Below are 24,590 nucleotides of genomic sequence, written 5' to 3'. Positions count from 1 at the left end.
GGGGGTTTTGGGAAAGGAATTTGGGGTTTTATGAGGGGGGATTTTGGGATTTTGGGGGGATTTTGGGGTTTTGGGGGGATTTTGGGGCTTCGGGGTTGTTTTTGAGAGGAATTTGGGGTTTTGGGAAAGGAATTTGGGTTTTTGAGGGGGATTTTGGGTTTTTTTGGGAGGGATTTTGGGGTTTTTTGAGGGGATTTTGGGGTTTTTTGAGGGAGGGATTTTGGGTTTTTTGGGGGGGATTGTGGGGCTTTGGGTTTTTTTTGAGAGGGGATTTTGGGGTTTTGGGAAAGGATTTTGGGGTTTGGGGGGAGATTTTGGGTTTTTGGGGGGAGATTTTGGGGTTTTTTGAGGGGGATTTTGGGGGAGTTTTGGGGATTTTGGTTTTTTTGGGGGGGGTTTTGGGGTTTTCTGACAGAGGATTTGGGGTTTTCTGAGGCATTTTGAGGGTTTAGGGGATTTTGGGGCTTTTTTTTTTTTTTTGAGAAGGGATTTGGGGTTTTGGGAAAGGAATTTGGGGTTTTTGAGGGGGGTTTTGGGGGAGATTTTGGGGTTTTTGGGGGATTTTTGAGGAGAATTTTGGGTTTTTTTGAGGGGATTTTGGGTTTTTTGAGGGGAATTTTGGGGTTTTTTGAGGGAGAGATTTTGGTTTTTTGGGGGGGGGATTGTGGGGTCTTTTAGGGAAGATTTTGGGGGTTTTGAGGGGGATTTTGGGGTTTTTTTAGGGGGATTTTGGTTTTTTTTTAGGGAAGATTTCAGGGTTTTTTGGGGGGATTTTGGGGTTTTTTTTGGGGGGGGATTTTCAGGTTTTTGGGGGGATTTTGGGGTTTAGGTTGGGTTTGAGGTTTTGTGGAGGATTTTGGGGTTTTTGGGGGTCATTAACCCCCCCCATGACCCCCCCACAGCTCCCCTGGCTTCAACTTCAGGCACCCCCTGTTGGCAGGGGGGGGGCAACCCCCAGGTAAGACCCCCCCCCAAAATTTGGGGGGACCCTAGAAATTGGGGAGGGGGATTTGGGGTTTGGGAGGGGGGTCTGGGGATGGATTTTGGGGGGTCCTGGGTGAGATCATTGGGATTTTTGGAGGGGTCACTGATCTGGGGGGGACCCCAAAAATTAGGGGAGGGGGATTTGGGGTTGGGGGGGGGTCTGGGGATGGATTTTGGGGCAACCTGGGGGGATTTTGGGGGGATCCTGGGGGGATTTTGGGGGGTCCTGGGGGGATTTTGGGGCAACCTGGGGGGATTTTGGGGGGGTCCTGGGGGGATTTTGGGGGGTCCTGGGGGGATTTTGGGGGGTCCTGGTGAGGTCATTGGGATTTTTGGAGGGGTCACTGATCTGGGGGGGGGATCCCAAAAATTTGGGGAGGGGGATTTGGGGTTGTTGGGGGTCTGGGGATGGATTTTGGGGGGTCCTGGGGAGGGAATTGGGGGGAGTCTTTGGGATTTGGGGGGTCCTGGGGGATTTTGGGGGGGTCCTGGGTGAGATCATTGGGATTTTTGGGGGGGGGGGTCACTGAGCTGGGGGGGTCTGGGGGGGACCCCAAAAATTTGGGGAGGGGGATTTGGTGTTGGGGGGGGTCTGGGGATGGATTTTGGGGGGTCCTGGGGGAGGGAATTGGGATTTTTGGGGGGGTCACTGATCTGGGGGGGACCCCAAAAATTTGGGGAGGGGGATTTGGGGTTGGGGGGGGGTCTGGGGATGGATTTTGGGGCAACCTGGGGGGATTTTGGGTTTTTGGGGGTTCCTGGGCGAGATCATTGGGATTTTTGGGGGGGTCACTGATCTGGGAGTGATCATTTTTGGGGGGGGGCCAAAAATTTGGGGAGGGGGATTTGGGGTTGTTGGGGGTCTGGGGATGGATTTTGGGGCAACCTGGGGGGATTTTGGGGGGGTCCTGGGGGGATTTTGGGGGGTCCTGGGGGCATTTTGGGGGGGTCCTGGGGGGATTTTGGAGGGTCCTGGGGGAGGGAATTGGGATTTTTGGGGGGGTCACTGATCTGGGGGGGGACCCCAAAAATTTGGGGAGGGGGATTTGGGGTTGGGGGGGGGTCTGGGGATGGATTTTGGGGCAACCTGGGGGGATTTTGGGTTTTTGGGGGTTCCTGGTGAGGTCATTGGGATTTTTGGGGTGGGGTCTCTGAGTTTTGGGGTCTGGGGGTGACCCCATTTCTTCCTCCCCCACCCAAAAAAGGTCTCCTGCCCCACTCCCCCTCCCTCCCCCACGGCGACGGCTTCGGGAAGGGCTGGAGCAAGAGACCCCTCAGGTGAGGGGGAATTTGGGGGGTCCTGGGGGGGATTTGGGGGTCCTGGGGGATTTGGGGGGTCCTGAGGGATTTGGGGGGGTCCCAGGGGGGGTTTGGGGAGGATTTGGGGGGTCCCAGGGGGGTTTTGCTGTGGATTTTGGGGGACTTGGGGTGAATTTGGGGGTCCCTGGGGGATTTGGGGGGGTCCCTGAGGGATTTAGGGGGGTCCTGGGGGATTTTTGGGGAGGATTTGGGGGGTCCTGAGGGATTTAGAGGGTACTGGGGGGTTTGGGGAGGATTTGGGGGATCCCAGGGGGGTTTTGGGGAGGATTTGGGGGGGTCCTGGGGGATTTGGGGGGGTCCCAGGGGGGTTTTGAGGAGGATTTGGGGGGTCGTGGGGGATTTGGGGTGAATTTTTGGGGTCCTGAGGGATTTGGGGGGATCCCAGGGGGGTTTTGGGGGGGATTTGGGGGGTCCTGAGGGATTTGGGGGGGTCCCAGGGGGGTTTTGGGGGGATTTGGGGGGTCCTGAGGGATTTGGGGGGGTCCCAGGGGGGGTTTTGGGAGGATTTGGGGGGTCCCAGGGGGGTTTTGCTGTGGATTTTGGGGGACTTGGGGTGAATTTGGGGGTCCCTGGGGGATTTGGGGGGTCCTGAGGGATTTAGGGGGGTCCCGGGGGGGGTTGGGGAGGATTTGGGGGCTCCTGAGGGATTTGGGGGGGTCCCAGGGGGGTTTTGGGGAGGATTTGGGGGGTCGTGGGGGGATTTGGGGTGAATTTTTGGGGTCCTGAGGGATTTGGGGGTTCCCTGAGGGATTTGAGGAGGTCCCAGGGTGGTTTGGGTGGATTTGGGGTGAATTTGGGGGTCCCTGGGGGATTTGGGGGGGTCCCTGGGGGTTAGGGGGCAGATTTACAGTGATGTGGATAAATTTGGGGTGACTTGGGTCGGATTTGGGGCGATTTGGGTCAGATTTGGGTCACATTTGGGGTGATTCAGGTCAGATTTGGGGTGATTTGGGTCAGATTTGGGGTGATTTGGGTCAGATTTGGGATGATTTTGGTCAGATTTGGGTCAGATTTGGCTCACATTTGGGTCACATTTGGGGTGATTCAGGTCAGATTTTAGGTGATTTGGGTCAGATTTGGGGTGATTTGGGGTGACTTGGGTCACTTCTGGGTCAAATTTGGGGTGATTTGGGGCAGATTTGGGGTGATTTGGGGTGACTTGGCTCAGATTTGGGGTACTTTGGGTCACTTTTGGGTCGATTTGAGTCCGATTTAGCTCAAATTTGGGTCGATTTCTCTGCAATTTGAGTGACGATTTTGGGCAGCTTTGGGGACACTTTGGGGACACTTTTGGGGTCACTTTTGGGGACACTTCTGGGGACACTTTTGGGGACACTTTGGGGACACTTTGGGGACACTTTGGGGACACTTTTGGGGACACTTTGGGGACACTTTTGGGCTCACTCTCCACTGTCCCCTTCCAGCCACCCCCTGTCCCAAGCCGTGTCCTTCAGCACCCCCTGAGATTTGGGGTGTCACGACTCAAATTTGGGGTGACTTGGATCAGATTTGGGTGCGATTTGGGTCAGATTTGGGGTGATTTGGGTCAGATTTGGGGTGATTTGGGTCAGATTTGGGGTGATTCAGGTCAGATTTTAGGTGATTTGGGGCAGATTTGGGGTGATTTGGGGTGACTTGGCTCAGATTTGGGGTACTTTGGGTCACTTTTGGGTCAATTTGAGTCCGATTTAGCTCAAATTTGGGTCGATTTCTCTGCAATTTGAGTGACGATTTTGGGCAGCTTTGGGGACACTTTTGGGGACGCTTTTGGGGACACTTTTGGGGACACTTTTGGGCTCACTCTCCACTGTCCCCTCCCAGCCACCCCCTGTCCCAAGCCGTGTCCTTCAGCACCCCCTGAGATTTGGGGTGTCACGACTCAAATTTGGGGTGACTTGGATCAGATTTGGGTGCGATTTGGGTCAGATTTGGGGTCATTTGGATCAGATTTGGGGTCATTTGGATCAGATTTGGGGTCATTTGGATCAGATTTGGGGTCATTTGGGTCAGATTTGGGGTGATTTGGGTCAGATTTGGGGTCATTTGGGTCAGATTTGGGGCGATTTGGGTCAGATTTGTGTCAGATTTGGGGCAATTTGGGTCAGATTTGAAGCAATTTGGGTCAGATTTGGGGTGATTTGTGTCAGATTTGGGTCAGATTTGGGGCGATTTCCCTCAAATTTGGGTCGATTTCTCTGCAATTTGAGTGACGATTTTGGGCAGCTTTGGGGACACTTTGGGGACACTTTTGGGGACACTTTGGGGACATTTTGGGGACACTTTGGGGACACTTTTGGGGACACTTTTGGGCTCACTCTCCACTGTCCCCTCCCAGCCACCCCCTGTCCCAAGCCGTGTCCTTCAGCACCCCCTGAGATTTGGGGTGTCACGACTCAAATTTGGGGTGACCTGGATCAGATTTGGGTGCGATTTGGGTCAGATTTGGGGTGATTTGGGTCAGATTTGGGGTGATTTATGTCAGATTTGGGGTGATTTGTGTCAGATTTGGGGAGATTTGGGTCAGATTTGGGATGATTTTGGTCAGATTTGGGTCAGATTTGGCTCACATTTGGGTCACATTTGGGGTGATTCAGGTCAGATTTTAGGTGATTTGGGGCAGATTTGGGGTGATTTGGGGTGACTTGGGTCACTTCTGGGTCAAATTTGGGGTGATTTGGGGCAGATTTGGGGTGATTTGGGGTGACTTGGCTCAGATTTGGGGTACTTTGGGTCACTTTTGGGTCAATTTGAGTCCGATTTAGCTCAAATTTGGGTCGATTTCTCTGCAATTTGAGTGACGATTTTGGCCAGCTTTGGGGACACTTTGGGGACACTTTGGGGACACTTCTGGGGACACTTTTGGGGACACTTTGGGGTCACTTTTGGGGACACTTCTGGGGACACTTTTGGGGACACTTTGGGGACATTTTGGGGACACTTTGGGGACACTTTTGGGGACACTTTGGGGACACTTTTGGGCTCACTCTCCACTGTCCCCTTCCAGCCACCCCCTGTCCCAAGCCGTGTCCTTCAGCACCCCCTGAGATTTGGGGTGTCACGACTCAAATTTGGGGTGACCTGGATCAGATTTGGGTGCGATTTGGGTCAGATTTGGGGTGATTTGGGTCAGATTTGGGGTGATTTATGTCAGATTTGGGGTGATTTGTGTCAGATTTGGGGAGATTTGGGTCAGATTTGGGATGATTTTGGTCAGATTTGGGTCAGATTTGGCTCACATTTGGGTCACATTTGGGGTGATTCAGGTCAGATTTTAGGTGATTTGGGGCAGATTTGGGGTGATTTGGGGTGACTTGGCTCAGATTTGGGGTACTTTGGGTCACTTTTGGGTCAATTTGAGTCCGATTTAGCTCAAATTTGGGTCGATTTCTCTGCAATTTGAGTGACGATTTTGGGCAGCTTTGGGGACACTTTGGGGACACTTTGGGGACACTTTTGGGGACACTTTGGGGACACTTTGGGGACACTTTGGGGACACTTTTGGGGACACTTTGGGGACACTTTTGGGCTCACTCTCCACTGTCCCCTCCCAGCCACCCCCTGTCCCAAGCCGTGTCCTTCAGCATCCCCTTCGGCCTGGACAGCGACGTCGACATCGTCATGGGCAACCCCGTGGGGGTCCCGGCCGGGACCCTCGCCCGCTCCGCCAGCTCCGACAGCCTCGCCCCCCCACGCCGCCCCCCCAGGGCCACCCCTGCCACCCCCACGGGTGTCCCCAACGGTGTCACCGAGCCCCCCGAGCCCCCCAGCATCGAGGAAGCTCTGCAGATCATCCACAGCTCCGAGCGCCTCCTCCCCGACGGAGCCCCCGACGCTTTTTTCCTCCATTCCCCGGAGCCTCCCCCACCTCAAAACCCCCAAAATCTTCCCGGGACCGCCCAAAATCTTCCTGCGACCCCTCCAAATCTTCTCGGCGCCCCCCAAAATCCTCCCGGGACCCCTCAAAACCCTCCCCAAAATCCAGCCCGCCCCATGACCAGCTTCGCCGAGCGCAAGAAGAAACTGGAAGAAGCCACCGGCGCCGCCCCCGCCAATCCTGCCGGGGGTCTCGGCGTTCATTTGGGGGGGGTCTCCACCACTCCCGGGGGTCCCCCGGAGGCGGGCGGGGGTCTCAGCGCCGAGATGTCGCAGCTGGGAGCTCGTTTGGAGGAGAAGCGCCGCGCCATCGAGGCACAAAAGAAACGCATCGAGGCCATTTTCGCCAAGCACCGCCAGCGCCTGGGGCAAAACGCTTTGCAGCGCCTCCGCCACGATGAGGAGGGGGCTTCCCCCGCCCCTGCCGAGGAGGAATTGAGTCTGGGGGCTCCTCAGAAACCTCCTCAAGCCCCCCCCGGGCAGTACGAAGCGGCCGTGGCCAGGCTGAGCGCGGCGCTGAGCTCGCTGCAGCTGGACATGCAGCGCTTGACGCAGCAGCAGGAGCGGCTCCTGCTGGAGCAGCGACCCCACGGAGCCCCCCAAGCTTGGGTGATCCCCCTCCCCAAATCCGCCAAGACCCCCTCGGCGCCCCCAAAAAACACCCCGGGGTCGCCAGCACCCGCCAGGAGAGGAGGAGGAGGAGGAGGAGGAAGCGGCAACAACGCGGGAAATTCGACACCAGCCGCAGGAGGAGGGGGAACGGCGAGTTCTGTCGCGATATCAGCGGGCGGAATCGCGACTGCGGGGTCGCGGAAGCCCCCTCCCCGCAGCCCCAGGAGACCCCGGCCCGCGGAGCTGCGGCTGCCGCCCCTGACGCGGGTGCTGACCCCTCCCCACGACGTGGACACGCTGCCGCACCTGCGGCGCTTCTCGCCCAGCCAGGTGCCCGTGCAGACCCGCAGCTCGCTGCGCTTCGCCGACGGCCAGGAGGAGCAGCGGGACGAGGACGACGAGGAGGAGGTGAGATCTGGGTCAGATTTGGGGAAATTTGGGAAAATTCGGGTCAGATTTAGGGAAACTTGGGTCAAATTTGGGTCAGATTGAGACCCGCAGCTCGCTGCGCTTCGCCGACGGCCAGGAGGAGCAGCGGGACGAGGACAAGGAGGAGGAGGTGAGATCTGGGTCAGATTTGGGTCAGATTTGGGGAAATTCGGGTCAGATTTGGGGAAATTTGGGTCAAATTCGGGTCAGATTCAGACCCGCAGCTCGCTGCGCTTCGCCGACGGCCAGGAGGAGCAGCGGGACGAGGACAAGGAGGAGGAGGTGAGATCTGGGTCAGATTTGGGTCAGATTTGGGGAAATTCGGGTCAGATTTGGGGAAATTTGGGTCAAATTTGGGTCAGATTCAGACCCGCAGCTCGCTGCGCTTCGCCGACGGCCAGGAGGAGCAGCGGGACGAGGACGAGAAGGAGGAGGTGAGATTTGGGGAAATTCGGGTCAGATTTGGGAAAATTCGGGTCAGATTTGGGTCAGATTTAGGGAAATTTGGGGAAATTTGGGTCAAATTCGGGTCAGATTCAGACCCGCAGCTCGCTGCGCTTCGCCGACGGCCAGGAGGAGCAGCGGGACGAGGAGGAGAAGGAGGAGGTGAGATCTGGGGAAATTCGGGTCAGATTTGGGAAAATTCGGGTCAGATTTGGGTCAGATTTAGGGAAATTTGGGGAAATTTGGGTCAAATTCGGGTCAGATTCAGACCCGCAGCTCGCTGCGCTTCGCCGACGGCCAGGAGGAGCAGCGGGACGAGGACGAGGAGGAGGAGGTGAGATTTGGGGAAATTCGGGTCAGATTTAGGGAAATTTGGGTCAGATTTGGGTCAAATTCGGGTCAGATTGAGACCCGCAGCTCGCTGCGCTTCGCCGACGGCCAGGAGGAGCAGCGGGGCAAGGAGGAGGAGGAGGAGGTGAGATCTGGGGGGATTCAGGGAAATTCGGGTCAGATTTGGGGAATTTCGGGTCAGATTTGGGGAAATTTGGGTCAAATTCGGGTCAGATTTAGGGAAATTTGGGTCAGATTTGAGGAAATTCGGGTCAGATTTAGGGAAATTTGGGTCAGATTTGGGGAAATTTGGGTCAGATTTAGGGAAATTCGGGTCAGATTTGGGGAAATTCGGGTCAGATTTGGGGAAATTTGGATCAAATTCGGGTCAGATGCAGACCCGCAGCTCGCTGCGCTTCGCTGACGGCCAGGAAGAGGAGGAGGTGAGATTTGGGGAGATTCAGGTCAGATTTGGGCTGATTTCTCTCAACTTCAGTTGATTTTAATCACATTTGTGCTGATTTCACTCAAATTTCGGATAATTTGGGTCAGATTTGGGTTGATTTCTCTCAACTTCGGTTGATTTTAATCAGATTTGTGCTGATTTCATTCAAAATCGGTTGATTTTAATCACATTTGTGCTGATTTCATTCAAAATCGGTTGATTTTGATCCGATTTGTGCTGATTTTACTCAGATTTTGGTGATTCCAGTCAGATTTGGGTTGATTTAACTCAGATTTTAATAACATTTGTGTTGATTTCACTCCAATTTGGGTTAATTTAATCACATTTGTGCTGATTTCACTCAAATTCGGGTGGTTTTGATCAGATTTGGACTGATTTAACTCAGATTTTAATCACATTTGTGCTGATTTCACTCCAATTCAGGTTAATTTAATCACATTTGTGCCGCTTTCTCTCCAATTCGGGTTAATTTAATCACATTTGTGCTGATTTCACTCAAATTCGGGTGGTATTGATCAGATTTGGACTGATTTAACTCAGATTTTAATCACATTTCTGCTGATTTCTCTCCAATTCGGGTTAATTTAATCACATTTGTGGTGATTTCTCTCCAATTCGGGTTGATTTAATCACATTTGTGGTGATTTCACCCAAATTCGGGTTAATTTAATCACATTTGTGCTGCTTTCTCTCCAATTTGGGTTAATTTAATCAGATTTGCGTTGATTTAACTCAGATTTTAATCACATTTGTGCTGATTTCACTTAAATTTGGGTGATTTTGATCAGATTTGGACTGATTTAACTCAGATTTTAATCACATTTGTGCTGATTTCACCCAAATTTGGGTTAATTTAATCAGATTTCTGCTGATTTCACCCAAACTCAGCTCAAATTCGTGCCAATTCCCCCCCAGCTCAGGCAGGTTCCGCCCATCCCCACTCACATTTTGCTCGGGGGGGGCGTCTTTGAGGACCCCTTGGGGACACTTCGGTGACACTACTGGGGTGTCCCATCCCCCCACCACCCTAAAACCCCCTCCCCTCCCCCAGCAGAGACCCCCGCCCCCCTCGGTGCCCCCCGAGTCGCCCCCGGCGCCCGGCAAGGGGACGCTGCGTGCCAGGGCCTGCGGGGACGGCACCAGCGACGTGTCCCTGTCACCCGGCGAGAAGGGGACAGCCAGGGGACAGCGGCACGAGGAGGAGGACGAGGAGGAGGAGGAGGAGGAGGAGGAGGAGGAGGAGGAAGGAGAAGGGGACTCGCTGGAGGGGTCCCCCACTGAGGGGGGAAATGGGCCCCGGGCCAGCGTGGGGTTCTTCTGTAAGGTACGCCAGGGACGTCGGGGAGGGCGTGGAGGTGGCACTGGGGACACTGCGGGGGACAGGGAGGGCGTGGAGGTGGCACTGGGGTGAGGGGGGGGGTGGCATTGGGACAGGGGACTGGGACAAGGGACGTGGTGGCATTGGGGTGAGGGGGGGGTGGCATTGGGACAGGGGATTGGGACAAGGGACGTGGTGGCACTGGGACACTGGGATGTGGTGGCATTGGGGTGAGGGGGGTGGTGGCACTGGGACAGGGGACATGGTGGCACCAGGACACTGCTGGGATGTGGTGGCATTGGGGTGAGGAGGGAGGTGGCATTGGGGTGAGGAGGGAGGTGGCACTGGGGTGAGGAGGGTGGTGGCATTGGGACAGGGGACTGGGACAAGGGACATGGTGGCACTGGGACACTGGGATGTGGTGGCATTGGGACACTGGGATGTGGCACTGGGGTGAGGGGGGGTGGCACTCAGGTGAGGGACGTGGTGGCATTGGGATAGGGGATTGGGACAGGGGACATGGTGGCAGTGGGGTGAGGGGGTGGCACTGGGACAGGGGACTGGGACAAGGGACGTGGTGGCACTGGGACACTGGGATGTGGCACTGGGGTGAGGGGGGGTGGCACTGGGATGAAGGATGTGGTGGCACTGGGACAAGGGACGTGGTGGTATTGGGACAGGGGACTGGGACAGGGGACGTGGTGGCACTGGGACAGGGGACTGGGACAAGGGACATGGTGGCACTGGGACAAGGGACGTGGTGGTATTGGGACAGGGGACATGGTGGCACTGGAACAGGGGATCTGGTGGCACTGGGACAGGGGATGTGGTGGCACTGGGACAGGGGACATGGTGGTATTGGGACAGGGGACATGGTGGCACTGGAACAGGGGATCTGGTGGCACTGGGGTGAGGGACGTGGTGGCACTGGGACAAGGGACGTGGTGGTATTGGGACAGGGGACATGGTGGCACTGGGACAGGGGACATGGTGGCACTGGGACAGGGGACATGGTGGCACTGGGGTGAGGGGGGGTGGCACCAGGACAGGGGACTTGGTGGCACCAGGACAAGGGACATGCTGGCAGTGGGACACTGGGATGTGGTGGCACTGGGGTGAGGAGGGTGGTGGCACTGGGACAGGGCACGTGGTGGCATTGGGGTGAGGGACGTGGTGGCATTGGGACAGGGGACTGGGACAAGGGACATGGTGGCATTGGGACACTGGGATGTGGCACTGGGGTGAGGGGGGGTGGCACTCAGGTGAGGGACGTGGTGGCATTGGGACAGGGGACTGGGACAAGGGACATGGTGGCACTGGGGTGAGGGAGGGGTGGCATTGGGACACTGGGATGTGGTGGCACTGGGACACTGGGACGTGGTGGCATTGGGGTGAGGAGGGTGGTGGCACCCTCCTCAAGGGACAAGGGACATGGTGGCACTGGGACAAGGGACATGGTGGCACCAGGACAGGAGACTTGGTGGCACCAGGACAAGGGATATGGTGGCACTGGGACAAGAGAAGTGGTGGCACTGGGGTGAGGAGGGTGGTGGCACTGGGACAGGGGACATGGTGGCATTGGGACAGGGGACTGGGACAAGGGACGTGGTGGCACTGGGACACTGGGATGTGGTGGCACTGGGACAGGGGATGGTATTGGGACAGGGGTGGCACTGGAGTGAGGGGGGTGGCACCGGGACAGGGACGTGGTGGCACTGGGACAAGAGAAGTGGTGGCATTGGGGTGAGGAGGGTGGTGGCACTGGGACAGGGGACATGGTGGCACTGGGATGGTGGCAGTGGTGACACTATGGGGACACTGGGGTGGTGACACAGGGACACTGGGGGGTGACACTGGGGGTGGTGGCACCAGGCTGGTGACAGTGGTGGCACCATGGGGACACTGGGGTGGTGACACAGGGACACTGAGGGGGTGGCACTGGGGTGGTGGCACCATGGGGACATTGGAGGGGTGGCACCAGGATGGTGGCAGTGGTGGCACTATGGGGACACTGGGGTGGTGACACAGGGACACTGGGGGGTGACACTGGGGTGGTGGCACCATGGGGACACTGAGGGAGTGGCACAGGGCTGATGGCACCATGGGGACACTGGGGGTGGTGACACTGAGGAGGTGGCAGTGGTGACACTATGGGGACACTGGGGTGGTGACACAGGGACACTGAGGGGGTGGCACTGGGGTGGTGGCACCTTGGGGACACCGGGGGGTGGCACAGGGACACTGAGGTCTGTGTCCCCCTGTCCCCCCCCCCCCCCCCCGTCCCTGTCGCAGCTCGATGACAGCGACCCCTCCCCCCCCCGCCGCGCCCCTCCCCCCCTGCGGCAGCGCCGCCTCTGGGGGGCGGGGCAGGAGCAGCCCCCGGACAGGTGAGGGGGGGGCAGTCTGGGGAGGGGGCTCCCAAAAATGGGGGGGGGTCCCAAAATGGGGGAGGGGGTCCCAAAAATGGGGGAGCGTCCCAAAAATGGGGGAGGGGACGATTTGGGGAGGGGGCTCCCAAAAATGGGGGGGGGTCCCAAAAATGGGGGAGGGTCCTGAAAATGGGGAGGGGGCTCCCAAAAATGGGGGGGCTCCCAAAAATGGGGGGGGGTCCCAAAAATGGGGGGGCGTCCCAAAAATGGGGAGGGGGCTCCGAAAAATGGGGGAGGGGACGATTTGGGGAGGGGGCTCCCAAAAATGGGGGGGGGACGATTTGGGGAGGGGGCTCCCAAAAATGGTGGTGGGGTCCCAAAAATGGGGGAGGGTCCTAAAAATGGGGAAGGGCTCCCAAAAATCGGACTGGGGTCCAGAATTTGGGGAGGGGGCTCCCAAAATGGGAGGGTCCAAAACTTGGGGAGGGGACTCCTAAAAATGGGGAGGGGGCTCCTAAAAATGGGAGAGGGGCACCTAAATTTCTCTCCAGGAGAATTTGGGGAGGGGTCTCCCCCCTTTTTCCCCCTAGAGGAGAATTTGGGAAGGGGTCCTGACCCTTTTCCCCCCCAAGACCCCCAGCAGAGCCCCCCCCAACCCCAGGGAAGAAATTTGGGGAGGGGTCTCTCTCCATTTCTCCCCCTTTTTCCCCCTTCGAGAAGAATTTGGGGAGGGGTCTCCCCTCCTTTTTCCCCCTCGAGGAGAATTTGGGGAGGGGTCCTGACCCTTTTCCCCCCCCAAGACCCCCAGCGGAGCCCCCCCAGCCCCAGAGAAGTAATTTGGGGAGGGGTCTCCCCCCTTTTTCCCCCTAGAGGAGAATTTGGGGAGGGGTCCTGACCCTTCCCCCCCCCTCAGACCCCCAGCGGAGCCCCCCCAGCCCCAGAGAAGTAATTTGGGGAGGGGTCTCCCCTCCTTTTTCCCCCTCGAGGAGAATTTGGGGAGGGGTCTCCCCCCTTTTTCCCCCTAGAGGAGAATTTGGGGAGGGGTCCTGACCCATTTTCCCCCTCGAGGAGAATTTGGGGAGGGGTCCTGACCATCCCCTCCCCTCCCCAGACCCCCAGCGGAGCCCCCCCAGCCCCCCCCAGCCCCGGAGAAGGAATTTGGGGAGGGGTCTCGGCGGGGGGATTTCACCCGGCTGGAGTACGAGCGGCGGCAGCAGCTGAAGCTGATGGAGGAGCTGGAGAAAGTCCTGAGACCCCCCCGCGGGACCCCCGCCCCAAAATCGGGGGGTGGGGGCAACTCTCGGGGACCCCCCCGGGAGCCCCAAATTAGGGGAGGGGGCTCGGGGAGACCCCGGCCCCGCTGCTGCGACGACTCGGCCCTGGGGAGGAGCCCCCCCAAGGGGCTGCTGGGTAAGGGGGGGGCACCCCGAAATGGGTCTGGGGGCTTGGGGGCACAGCCAGAAATGGGTCTGGGGGCTTGGGGATAGCCCTGAAGTGGGTCTGGGGGCTTGGGGACACCCCAAAATGGGTCTGGGGGCTTGGGGGCACAGCCAGAAATGGGTCTGGGGGCTTGGGGATATCCCTTAAAATGGGTCTGGGGGTTTGGGGATACCCAGAAATGGGTCTGGGGGCTTGGGGACACCCTGAAGTGGGTCTGGGGGCTTGGGGACACCCCAAAATGGGTCTGGGGGCTTGGGGAGGGCATGGGGATCCCCCCCGAAATGGGTCTGGGGGCTTGGGGGCAGACCCAGAAATGGGTCTGGGGGCTTGGGGATAGCCCTGAAATGGGGCTGGGGGTTTAGGGACACCCCAAAATGGGTCTGGGGTCTTGGGGAGGGGGTGGGGATCCCCCCCAAAATGGGTCTGGGGGCTTGGGGACACCCTGAAGTGGGTCTGGGGGCTTGGGGATAGCCCAGAAATGGGTCTGGGGGCTTGGGGACACCCCAAAATGGGTCTGGGGGCTTGGGGATAGCCCAGAAATGGGTCTGGGGGTTGGGGACACCCCAAAATGGGTCTGGGGGCTTGGGGATATCGCCTAAAATGGGTCTGGGGGCTTGGGGGCACAGCCAGAAATGGGGCTGGGGGCTTGGGGACACCCTGAAGTGGGTCTGGGGGCTTGGGGATATCCCTTAAAATGGGTCTGGGGGCTTGGGGGTATCACCCGAAATGGGTCTGGGAGCTTGGGGGCACAGCCAGAAATGGGTCTGGGGGCTTGGGGATAGCCCTGAAGTGGGTCTGGGGGCTTGGGGACACCCCAAAATGGGTCTGGGGGCTTGGGGGCACAGCCAGAAATGGGTCTGGGGGCTTGGGGATATCCCTTAAAATGGGTCTGGGGGTTTGGGGATACCCAGAAATGGGTCTGGGGGCTTGGGGACAACCTGAAGTGGGTCTGGGGGCTTAGGGATATCCCTTAAAATGGGTCTGGGGGCTTGGGGATATCCAGAAATGGGTCTGGGGGCTTGGGGACACCCTGAAGTGGGTCTGGGGGCTTGGGGATATCCCTTAAAATGGGTCTGGGGGCTTGGGGGCAGACCCAGAAATGGGTCTGGGGGCTTGGGGATACCCAGAAATGGGTCTGGGGGTGTGGGGGCACCTTGAAGTGGGTCTGGGGGCTTGGGGATACCCCCTAAAATGGGTCTGGGGGCTTGGGGGTATCACCCGAAATGGGTCTGGGGGCTTGGGGGCACCCTGAAGTGGGTCTGGGGTCTTGGGGAGTGGGTGGGGATCCCCCCCAAAATGGGTCTGGGGGCTTGGGGAAGGGGTGGAGAGAGAGTTCTGGATTTTGGGGGGGGGCCTCTGGGTTTGGGGGTCTCTGGGGATTTGGGGAGGGGTCTCGGTGAATTTGGGGAGGGGTCTCTGGGAATTTGGGGAGGGGTCTCAGTGAATTTGGGGAGGGGTCTCAGCCCGTGCCCCCCCCAGGGTCGCGCCTCTCCCAGAGCTCTGTCCTTGGGTTTGGGGGGGATTTTGGGAGGGGTCTCTGAATTTGGGGAGGGGTCCCTGGGCTTGGGGGTGCCTGGGAATTTGGGGAGGGGTCTCTGAGGATTTGGGGAGGGGTCTCGGGGAATTTGAGGAGGGGTCTCGGGGGATTTGGGGAGGGGTCTCAGCCCGTGCCCCCCCCCAGGGTCGCTCCTCTCCCAGAGCTCTGTCCTTGGATTTGGGGGGATTTTGGGAGGGGTCTCTGAATTTGGGGAGGGGTCCCTGGGCTTGGGGGTGCCTGGGAATTTGGGGAGGGGTCCCTGGGAATTTGGGGAAGGGTCTCTGGGGATTTGAGGAGGGGTCTCGGGGGATTTGGGGAGGGGTCTCAGCCCGTGCCCCCCCCCAGGGTCGCGCCTCTCCCAGAGCTCTGTCCTTGGATTTGGGGGGATTTTGGGAGGGGTCTCTGAATTTGGGGGGGGGTCCCTGGGCTTGGGGGTGCCTGGGAATTTGGGGAGGGGTCTCTGAGGATTTGGGGAGGGGTCTCGGGGAATTTGAGGAGGGGTCTCGGTGAATTTGGGGAGGGGTCTCAGCCCGTGCCTCCCCCCAGGGTCGCGCCTGTTCAAGAGCTCTGTCCTTGGATTTGGGGGGGGGTTCTGAATTTGGGGAGGGGTCCCTGGGCTTGGGGGTGTCTGGGAATTTGGGGAGGGGTCTCGGGGAATTTGGGGAGGGGTCTCGGGGGATTTGGGGAGGGGTCTCAGCCCGTGCCCCCCCCCAGGGTCGCGCCTGTTCAAGAGCTCTGTCCTTGGATTTGGGGGGGATTTTGGGAGGGGTCTCTGAATTTGGGGAGGGGTCCCTGGGCTTGGGGGTCTCTGGGGATTTGGGGAGGGGTCTCGGGGAATTTGGGGAGGGGTCTCGGGGAATTTGGGGAGGGGTCTCAGCCCGTGCCCCCCCCCAGGGTCGCGCCTCTCCAAGGTCTATTCCCAGAGCTCTCTGTCCCTGTCCAGCGTGGCCGAGCCGGGGGGGGGGCGCAGCCACAGGTGAGGGGGGGTCCCGGGGGGTCCTGGGGGGGAATTTGGGTCTGGGGGCGTCGGGGGCAGAATTTGGGGGGGGGGTGCGGGAAATTTGGGGGTTTTTAGGGGAAAATTTGGGGTTTTTTAGGGGAAAATTTGGGGGTTTTGGGTGGGAATTTGGGGATTTGGGGTGGAAATTTGGGGGCAAATTTGGGGTCTTGGGGAGGATTTGGGGGGAAATTTGGGGTTTTTGGGGAAAATTTGGGGGTTTTGGGGATTTGGGGGGTTTAGGGGGAAATTTGGGGTTTTTGGGTGGGAATTTGGGGATTTGGGGTGGAATTTTGGGGAAAATTTGGGGGTCTTGGGGGAAATTTGGGTTTTGGGGCGGGAATTTGGGGAGAAATTTGGGGGTCTTGGGAAGGATTTGGGGGAAATTTGGGGTTTTAGGGAAAAATTTGGGGGTTTAGGGGAAAATTTGGGGGTTTAGGGGAATTTTTTGGGGTTTTTAGGGGGAAATTTGGGGGTTTTGGGGAATTTTGGGTTTTTTTAGGGGAAAATTTGGGGGTTTTGGGTGGGAATTTGTGGATTTGGGGTGGAAATTTGGGGCAAATTTGGGGGTCTTGGGGAGGATTTGGGGGGAAATTTGGGGTTTTTGGGGAAAATTTGGGGGTTTGGGGGATTTGGGGGGAAATTTGGGGTTTTTGGGTGGGAATTTGGGGATTTGGGGTGGAATTTCGGGGAAAATTTGGGGGTCTTGGGGGAAATTTGGCTTTTGGGGTGGGAATTTGGGGAGAAATTTGGGGGTCTTGGGAAGGATTTGGGGGAAATTTGGGGTTTTAGGGAAAAATTTGGGGGTTTAGGGGAAAATTTGGGGGTTTAGGGGAATTTTTTGGGGTTTTTAGGGGGAAATTTGGGGGTTTTGGGGAATTTTGGGTTTTTTTAGGGGAAAATTTGGGGGTTTTGGGTGGGAATTTGTGGATTTGGGGTGGAAATTTGGGGGCAAATTTGGGGGTCTTGGGGAGGATTTGGGGGAAATTTGGGGTTTATGGGGAAAATTTGGGGGTTTTGGGGAGGATTTTGGGGATTTGGGGGGGTTAGGGGGAAATTTGGGGTTTTGGGTGGGAATTTGGGGGTCTTGGGGAGGATTTTGGGGGAAATTTGGGGGGTTTAGGAGAAAATTTGGAGTTTTTAGGTGAAAATTTGGGGGTTTGGGGTGGAAATTTGGGGAGAAATTTGGGGGTCTTGGGAAGGATTTTGGGGGGAAAATTGGGGGTTTAGGGGAAAATTTGGGGTTTTTTTAGGGGAAAATTTGGGGGTTTTGGGTGGGAATTTGTGGATTTGGGGTGGAAATTTGGGGGCAAATTTGGGGGTCTTGGGGAGGATTTGGGGGGAAATTTGGGGTTTTGGGGTGGAAATTTGGGGGGAAATTTGGGGGTCTTGGGGAGTATTTTGGGGGAAATTTGGGGTTTATGGGGAAAATTTGGGGGTTTGGGGGAATTTGGGGTTTTTAGGGGAAATTTTGGGGTCTTGGGAGGGGATTTTGGGGTTTGGGGGAAATTTTGGGGTTTTTGGGTGGGAATTTGAGGGTAAATTTGGGGGTCTTGGGGGAATTTTGGGGGAAATTTGGGGGTCTTGGGGGAATTTTGGAGTTTTTGGTTGGGAATTTGGGGGGAAATTTGGGGGTCTTGGGGGAATTTTGGGGTTTTTAGGAGAAAATTTGGGGTCTTGGGAGGGGATTTTGGGGGAAATTTTGGGTTTTTTGGGGAGGGGTCTCACCCCTGACCCCCCCTCCCCTTTTTTTCCCCCCCCCCCAGCCGGGCCGGGTCCCCCTCGGGGCCGGGGTCTCCAAACAGAGCGCCCCCCCCTGGGCGGGAGTGGGACAACGACTCCAACCCCTCCTCACCGGGGCCGGAGTACACGGGTGAGACCCCTCCCCAAATTACCCCAAAATAGCCCCAAAAACCCCAAAAAACCCAAAAAAAACCCAAAATCACAGCCAAATATCCAAAAAAAAACCCCAAAATCACCCAAAATCCCCTGGGACCCCAAAGCCCCCAACCCCTCCTCACCGGGCCCGGAGTACACGGGTGAGACCCCTCCCCAAATTACCCCAAAATAGCCCCAAAATCACCCCAAAATCACAGCCAGATATCCCAAAATCAGCCCAAAATCACCCCTGGGACCCCAAAGCCCCCAACCCCTCCTCACCGGGGCCGGAGTACACAGGTGAGACCCCTCCCCAAATTACCCCAAAAAACCCCAAATCACCCCAAAATCACCCAAAAAACCCCAAAATATCCCAAAAAAAATCCCCAAAATCACAGCCACATATCCCAAGAAACCCCCAAAATATCCCAAAATCCCCTGGGACCCCAAAGCCCCCAACCCCTCCTCACCGGGGCCGGAGTACACGGGTGAGACCCCTCCCCAAATTACCCCAAAATAGCCCCAAAAACCCCAAAAAACCCAAAAAAAACCCAAAATCACAGCCAAATATCCCAAAAAAAAACCCCAAAATCACCCAAAATCCCCTGGGACCCCAAACCCCCCAACCCCTCCTCACCGGGCCCGGAGTACACGGGTGAGACCCCTCCCCAAATTACCCCAAATACCCCAAAATATCCTCAAAAAAACCCAAAATCACCCAAAATTTTCCCCGAATCCCTCAGAATTTTCCCAAAATCCCCCAAATTTCCCCCATAATCCCCCAAATTTCCCCAGAATTTTCCCCAAATCCCCCAAATTTCCCCCAAAATCCCCCAAATTTTCCCATTATTCCCCAAATTTCCCCCCAAATCCCCCAAATTCCCCCCAAAATCCCCAAAATTTTTCCCAAAATCCCCAAAATTTTTCCCAAATCCCCCAAATTTCCCCAAAAATTCCCCCAAATTTCCTCCTCAACCTCCCCCGAATTCCCCCAAATCCCCCAAATTTTCCCCAAAATCCCCCCAAATTTCCCCCCAAATCCCCCAAATTTCCCCCAAAATCCCCCAAATTTCCCGGAATTTCCCCCCAAATCCCCCAAATTTCCCCCAAAATCCCCCAAATTTTCCCAAAATCCCCCAAATTTCCCCCCAAATCCCCCAAATTTCCCAAAAATCCCCCAAATTTCCCCAGAATTTCCCCCCAAATCCCCCAAATTTTCCCCAAAATCCCTCAAATTTTTCCCAAAATCCCCAAAATCCCCAAATTTCCCTGAACTCCCTCAGGTCCGAGGCTGTACAAGGAGCCCACGGCCAGGTCCAACCGGCCCCTGATCCAGAACGCCCTGGCCCATTGCGTGCTGGCCGGGACCCCCAACGCCCCCCTGAGGGCCAAAGTGCTGCAGGTGAGACCCCAAAAAAACCCAAAAATACCCCAAAAATACCCCAAAACCTCACAGCCAATCAGGGAGCCCTAAAAACCCCACAAACTTCCCAAAAAACCCCAAAATCCCCCAGCGATCCTAAATCCTTACAGCGACCCCAAAAGAACAAAGTGCTGCAAGTGAGACCCCAAAAACCCCAAAAATACTCCAAAAATACCCCAAAAATACCCCAAAAATCCCAAACACAACCAGGGGCCCCCAAAAAACCCCACAGGGAACCCCAAAAAGCCCAAAATCCTACAGCAATCCTAAATCCCATCGAGATCCTAAATCCCCCCTGAGGGCCAAAGTGCTGCAGGTGAGACCCCAAAAACCCCAAAAATACCCCAAAAATACCCCAAAAATCCCAAACCCAACCAGGGGCCCCCAAAAAACCCCACAGGGAACCCCAAAAAGCCCAAAATCCTCCAGCGATCCTAAATCCTTACAGCGACCCCAAAAGAACAAAGAGCTGAAGGTGAGACCCCAAAAACCCCAAAAATACCCCAAAAAAACCCACAAATCCCCCAAAAAAAACCCGAAAAACCCCACAAAAACTCCATAAAACCCCACAAAAAACCCATAAAATCCCACAAATCCCCCATAAACTCCACAAAAAATCCCATAAAACCCCAAAAATCCCCCAGAAACCCCACAGAAAATCTCATAAATAGCCCAGAAACCCCACAAAAAAAAAACCCCATAAATTCCCCAGAAACCCCACAGAAAACCCCATAAATCCCACAAAAAAACTCATAAAATCCCACAAATCCCCCAGAAACCCCACAGAAAAACCCATAAATCCCACAAAAAAACCATAGATCCCATAAATCCTTCAGATAGCCCCCAAAAACCCCACAAAAACCCCACAAAAACCCCCATAAAATCCCACAAATCCCCCCAAAAAAAACCCATAAATCCCACAAAAACTCCATAAAACCCCAAAAATCCTCCAGAAACTCCAAAAAAACCCATAAATCCCACAAAAAAAAACCATAAAACCCCAAAAATCCCAAAAAACCCTCATAAAATCCCACAAATCCCCCAGAAACCCCACCAAAAAAAACATAAATCCCCCCAAAAAAACCAAAAAAACCCCATAAATCCCCCAAAAAACCCCACAAAAACCCAGAAATCCCCCATAAAACCCCACAAATCCCCCAGAAACCCCACCAAAAAAACCATAAATCCCCCCAAAAAAACCCAAAAAAACCCATAAATCCCCAAAAAAAACCCAAAAAAAACCAGAAATCCCCCATAAAACCCCACAAATCCCCCAGAAACCCCACAAAAAAAACCCATAAATCCCCCCAAAAAACCCCAAAAAAACCAGAAATCCCCAAAAAAAACCCCAAAAAAACCAGAAATCCCCCCAAAAACCCCACAAATCCCCCAGAAACCCCACAAAAAAACCCATAAATCCCCCAAAAAAACCCCAAAAAAACCAGAAATCCCCCATAAAACCCCCACAAATCCCCCAGAAACCCCACAAAAAAACCCATAAATCCCCCCAAAAAAAACCCACAAATCCCTCAGAAACCCCAGAGAAAACCCCAGAAATTCCCCAGAAACCACAACAAAAACCCCAGAAATCCCCAAAAAACCCCACAAAAAACACAATAAATCCCACAAAAAAAACCCCAAAAACCCCACCAAAAAAACCCCAAAAAAACCCCCAAAAAAACCCATAAATCCCACAAAAAAAACCCCAAAAAAACCCCAAAAATGCCCATTTCCCTTCGCAGGAGATGGAGCAGAGCTCAGCCCAGCAGCTGCTGATCCTGTTCCGGGACGGGGGCTGCCAATTTCGGGGCGTTTACGCTTTAGGGGGGAGAAATCCCCCAAAAAAAACCCCGAAAAACCCCACAAAAACTCCATAAAACCCCACAAATCCCCCAGAAACTCCAAGAAAACCCATAAATCCCCCATAAATCCCACGAAACAAACCATAAAACCCCATAAATCCCACAAAAACCCTCATAAAATCCCACAAATCAACCCATAAATCCCCCCCAAAAAAACCCAAAAAACCCCATAAATCCCCCCCCAAAAAACCAAAAAACCCCAAAAACCTCCATAAAATCCCACAAATCCCCCAGAAACCCACAAAAAAACCCATAAATCCCTCAGAAACCCCAGAGAAAACCCCAGAAATTCCCCAGAAACCACAACAAAAACCCCAGAAATCCCCAAAAAACCCACAAAAAACACCATAAATCCCCCAAAAAACCCCATAAATCCCACCAAAAAAACCCCAAAAAAACCCCAAAAATGCCAATTTCCCTTCGCAGGAGATGGAGCAGAGCTCAGCCCAGCAGCTGCTGATCCTGTTCCGGGACGGGGGCTGCCAATTTCGGGGCGTTTACGCTTTAGGGGGGATCCCCCCGACCCTAAAACGCCTTTCGGGGTCGGGACCCCGCAGCGTCCCCCTGCCCATGGTGGAGGCTCTCTACAAATACCAGTCGGACCAGCGGCGCTTCTGCCGCCTCCCGGCGCGCACCATGAGCGGCAGCGTGGACGCCTTCACCATCCCCGGGCACCTGTGGCACCCCAAAAAACCCGGCACCCCAAAATAAAACCCCAAAAAACCGGGGCTGACCCCAAAAACGATCCCATCTGTGGTGCTTGGTGTCGGTGAAAATGGGGATTTGGGGACGTTTGGGGACTTTTGGGGACGTTTGGGGACACCTGGAATGGGTTTGGGTTTTGGGGGACGCCTTCACCATCCCCGGGCACCTGTGGCACCCCAAAAAACCCGGCACCCCAAAATAAAACCCCAAAAAACCGGGGCTGACCCCAAAAACGATCCCATCTGTGGTGCTTGGTGTCGGTGAAAATGGGGGTTTGGGGATGTTTGGGGACATTGAGGGGACATTTGGGGATGTTTGGGGACACCTTCACCATCCCCGGGCACCTGTGGCACCCCAAAAAACCCGGCACCCCAAAATAAAACCCCAAAAAAAAACGGGGCTGACCCCAAAAAACGATGGACTCCCAGTGTCGGTGTTGATGGGGATTTCGGGATGTTTGGGGACATTGAGGGGACATTTGGGGACACCTGGAATGGGTTTGGGTTTTGGGGGACGCCTTCACCATCCCCGGGCACCTGTGGCACCCCAAAAATCCCGGCACCCCAAAATAAAACCCCAAAAAACCGGGGCTGACCCCAAAAACGATCCCATCTGTGGTGCTTGGTGTCGGTGAAAATGGGGGTTTGGGGATGTTTGGGGACATTGAGGGGACATTTGGGGATGTTTGGGGACGCCTTCAGCATCCCCGGGCACCTGTGGCACCCCAAAAAACCCGGCACCCCAAAATAAAACCCCAAAAACGGGGCTGACCCCAAAAACGGGGCTGACCCCAAAAAACGATCCTGTCTGTGGTGTCAGAGTTAATGGGGATTTGGGGACATTGAGGGGACATTTGGGGATGTTTGGGGACATTTGGGGATGTTTGGGGACATTTGGGGATGTTTGGGGACATTTGGGGATGTTTGGGGACACCAGGGACATTGAGGGGACACCTTCACCATCCCCGGGCACCTGTGGCACCCCAAAAAACCCGGCACCCCAAAATAAAACCCCAAAAAAACGGGGCTGACCCCAAAAAACGATCCCGTCTGTGGTGCTTGGTGTCGGTGAAAATGGGGATTTGGGGATGTTTGGGGACATTGAGGGGACATTTGGGGACATTGAGGGGACATTTGGGGATGTTTGGGGACACCTTCACCATCCCCGGGCACCTGTGGCACCCCAAAAAACCCGGCACCCCAAAATAAAACCCCAAAAAAAACCGGGGCTGACCCCAAAAACGGGGCTGACCCCAAAAACGATCCTGTCTGTGGTGTCAGAGTTAATGGGGATTTGGGGACATTGAGGGGACATTTGGGGATGTTTGGGGACGCCTTCACCATCCCCGGGCGCCGGTGGCACCCCAAAAATCCCGGCACCCCAAAATAAAACCCCAAAAAAAACGGGGCTGACCCCAAAAAACTATGGACTCCCGGTGTCAGTGTTCATGGAGATTTAGGGATGTTTGGGGACATTAAGAGGACATTTGGGGACACCTGGAATGGGTTTGGGTTTTGGGGGATGCCTTCAGCATCCCCGGGCACCTGTGGCACCCCAAAAATCCCGGCACCCCAAAACCCCAAAAACGGGGCTGACCCCAAAAACGATCCCGTCTGTGGTGCTTGGTGTCGGTGAAAATGGGGACATTTGGGGATGTTTGGGGACACCAGGGACATTGAGGGAACACCTTCAGCATCCCCGGGCACCTGTGGCACCCCAAAAAACCCGGCACCCCAAAATAAAACCCCAAAAAAAACGGGGCTGACCCCAAAAAACGATCCCGTCTGTGGTGCTTGGTGTCGGTGAAAATGGGAACATTTGGGGACATTGAGGGGACATTTGGGGACATTTGGGGATGTTTGGGGACACCTTCACCATCCCCGGGCACCTGTGGCACCCCAAAAATCCCGGCACCCCAAAATAAAACCCCAAAAACGGGGCTGACCCCAAAAACGGGGCTGACCCCAAAAAACGATGGACTCCCAGTGTCGGTGTTGATGGGGATTTCGGGATGTTTGGGGACATTGAGGGGACATTTGGGGACACCTGGAATGGGTTTGGGTTTTGGGGGATGCCTTCACCATCCCCGGGCACCTGTGGCACCCCAAAAAACCCGGCACCCCAAAATAAAACCCCAAAAAAACGGGGCTGACCCCAAAAACGGGGCTGACCCCAAAAAACGATCCCGTCTGTGGTGCTTGGTGTCAGAGTTAAGGGGGACATTTGGGGACATTGAGGGGACATTTGGGGACACCTGGAATGGGTTTGGGTTTTGGGGGACGCCTTCACCATCCCCGGGCACCTGTGGCACCCCAAAAATCCCGGCACCCCAAAATAAAACCCCAAAAACGGGGCTGACCCCAAAAGCGATGGACTCCTGGTGTCAGAGTTAATGGGGATTTGGGGATGTTTGGGGACGCTTGGGGACATTTGGGGTGGCACTGGGGGACAATGGGGACATCAAAGTGACACTGGGGTGGCACTGGGGACACCCTGGGGACACCCTGGGGACATTGAGGGGACACTGGGGACACCCCGGGGACACTGGGGTGGCACTGGGATGGCACTGGGGCACACTGGGGACACCCTGGGGACACTGAGGG

The 24,590-nt window shown here is 55.8% G+C and overlaps 1 protein-coding gene across 1 annotated transcript in view; it reads left to right on the top strand.

Annotated features, from left to right (window-relative positions):
• The window catches only part of LOC128802049 (calmodulin-regulated spectrin-associated protein 3-like), a 28,373-nt gene extending 6,150 nt beyond the window's left edge, over positions 1-22,223 (top strand). Inside the window, exons 2-17 of the mRNA XM_053968244.1 lie at positions 903-958; positions 2,190-2,262; positions 5,856-7,197; positions 7,277-7,348; positions 7,429-7,500; positions 7,581-7,652; positions 7,753-7,824; positions 7,925-8,137; positions 9,510-9,782; positions 12,069-12,163; positions 13,257-13,555; positions 16,017-16,098; positions 17,886-17,992; positions 19,281-19,399; positions 21,163-21,294; positions 21,658-22,223. Of these exons, the coding sequence (XP_053824219.1) occupies positions 903-958; positions 2,190-2,262; positions 5,856-7,197; positions 7,277-7,348; positions 7,429-7,500; positions 7,581-7,652; positions 7,753-7,824; positions 7,925-8,137; positions 9,510-9,782; positions 12,069-12,163; positions 13,257-13,555; positions 16,017-16,098; positions 17,886-17,992; positions 19,281-19,399; positions 21,163-21,294; positions 21,658-21,993 (3,415 nt within the window). The 3' untranslated portion in view covers positions 21,994-22,223. The remainder of the gene's footprint in view (positions 1-902; positions 959-2,189; positions 2,263-5,855; positions 7,198-7,276; positions 7,349-7,428; positions 7,501-7,580; positions 7,653-7,752; positions 7,825-7,924; positions 8,138-9,509; positions 9,783-12,068; positions 12,164-13,256; positions 13,556-16,016; positions 16,099-17,885; positions 17,993-19,280; positions 19,400-21,162; positions 21,295-21,657) is intronic.
• Positions 22,224-24,590: the final 2,367 nt, after the last annotated feature.

The sequence above is a fragment of the Vidua chalybeata genome, chromosome 33 (genome assembly GCF_026979565.1).
Source record: "Vidua chalybeata isolate OUT-0048 chromosome 33, bVidCha1 merged haplotype, whole genome shotgun sequence".
NCBI lineage: Eukaryota > Metazoa > Chordata > Aves > Passeriformes > Viduidae > Vidua > Vidua chalybeata.
This window is presented reverse-complemented; position numbering and strand designations above follow the sequence as displayed.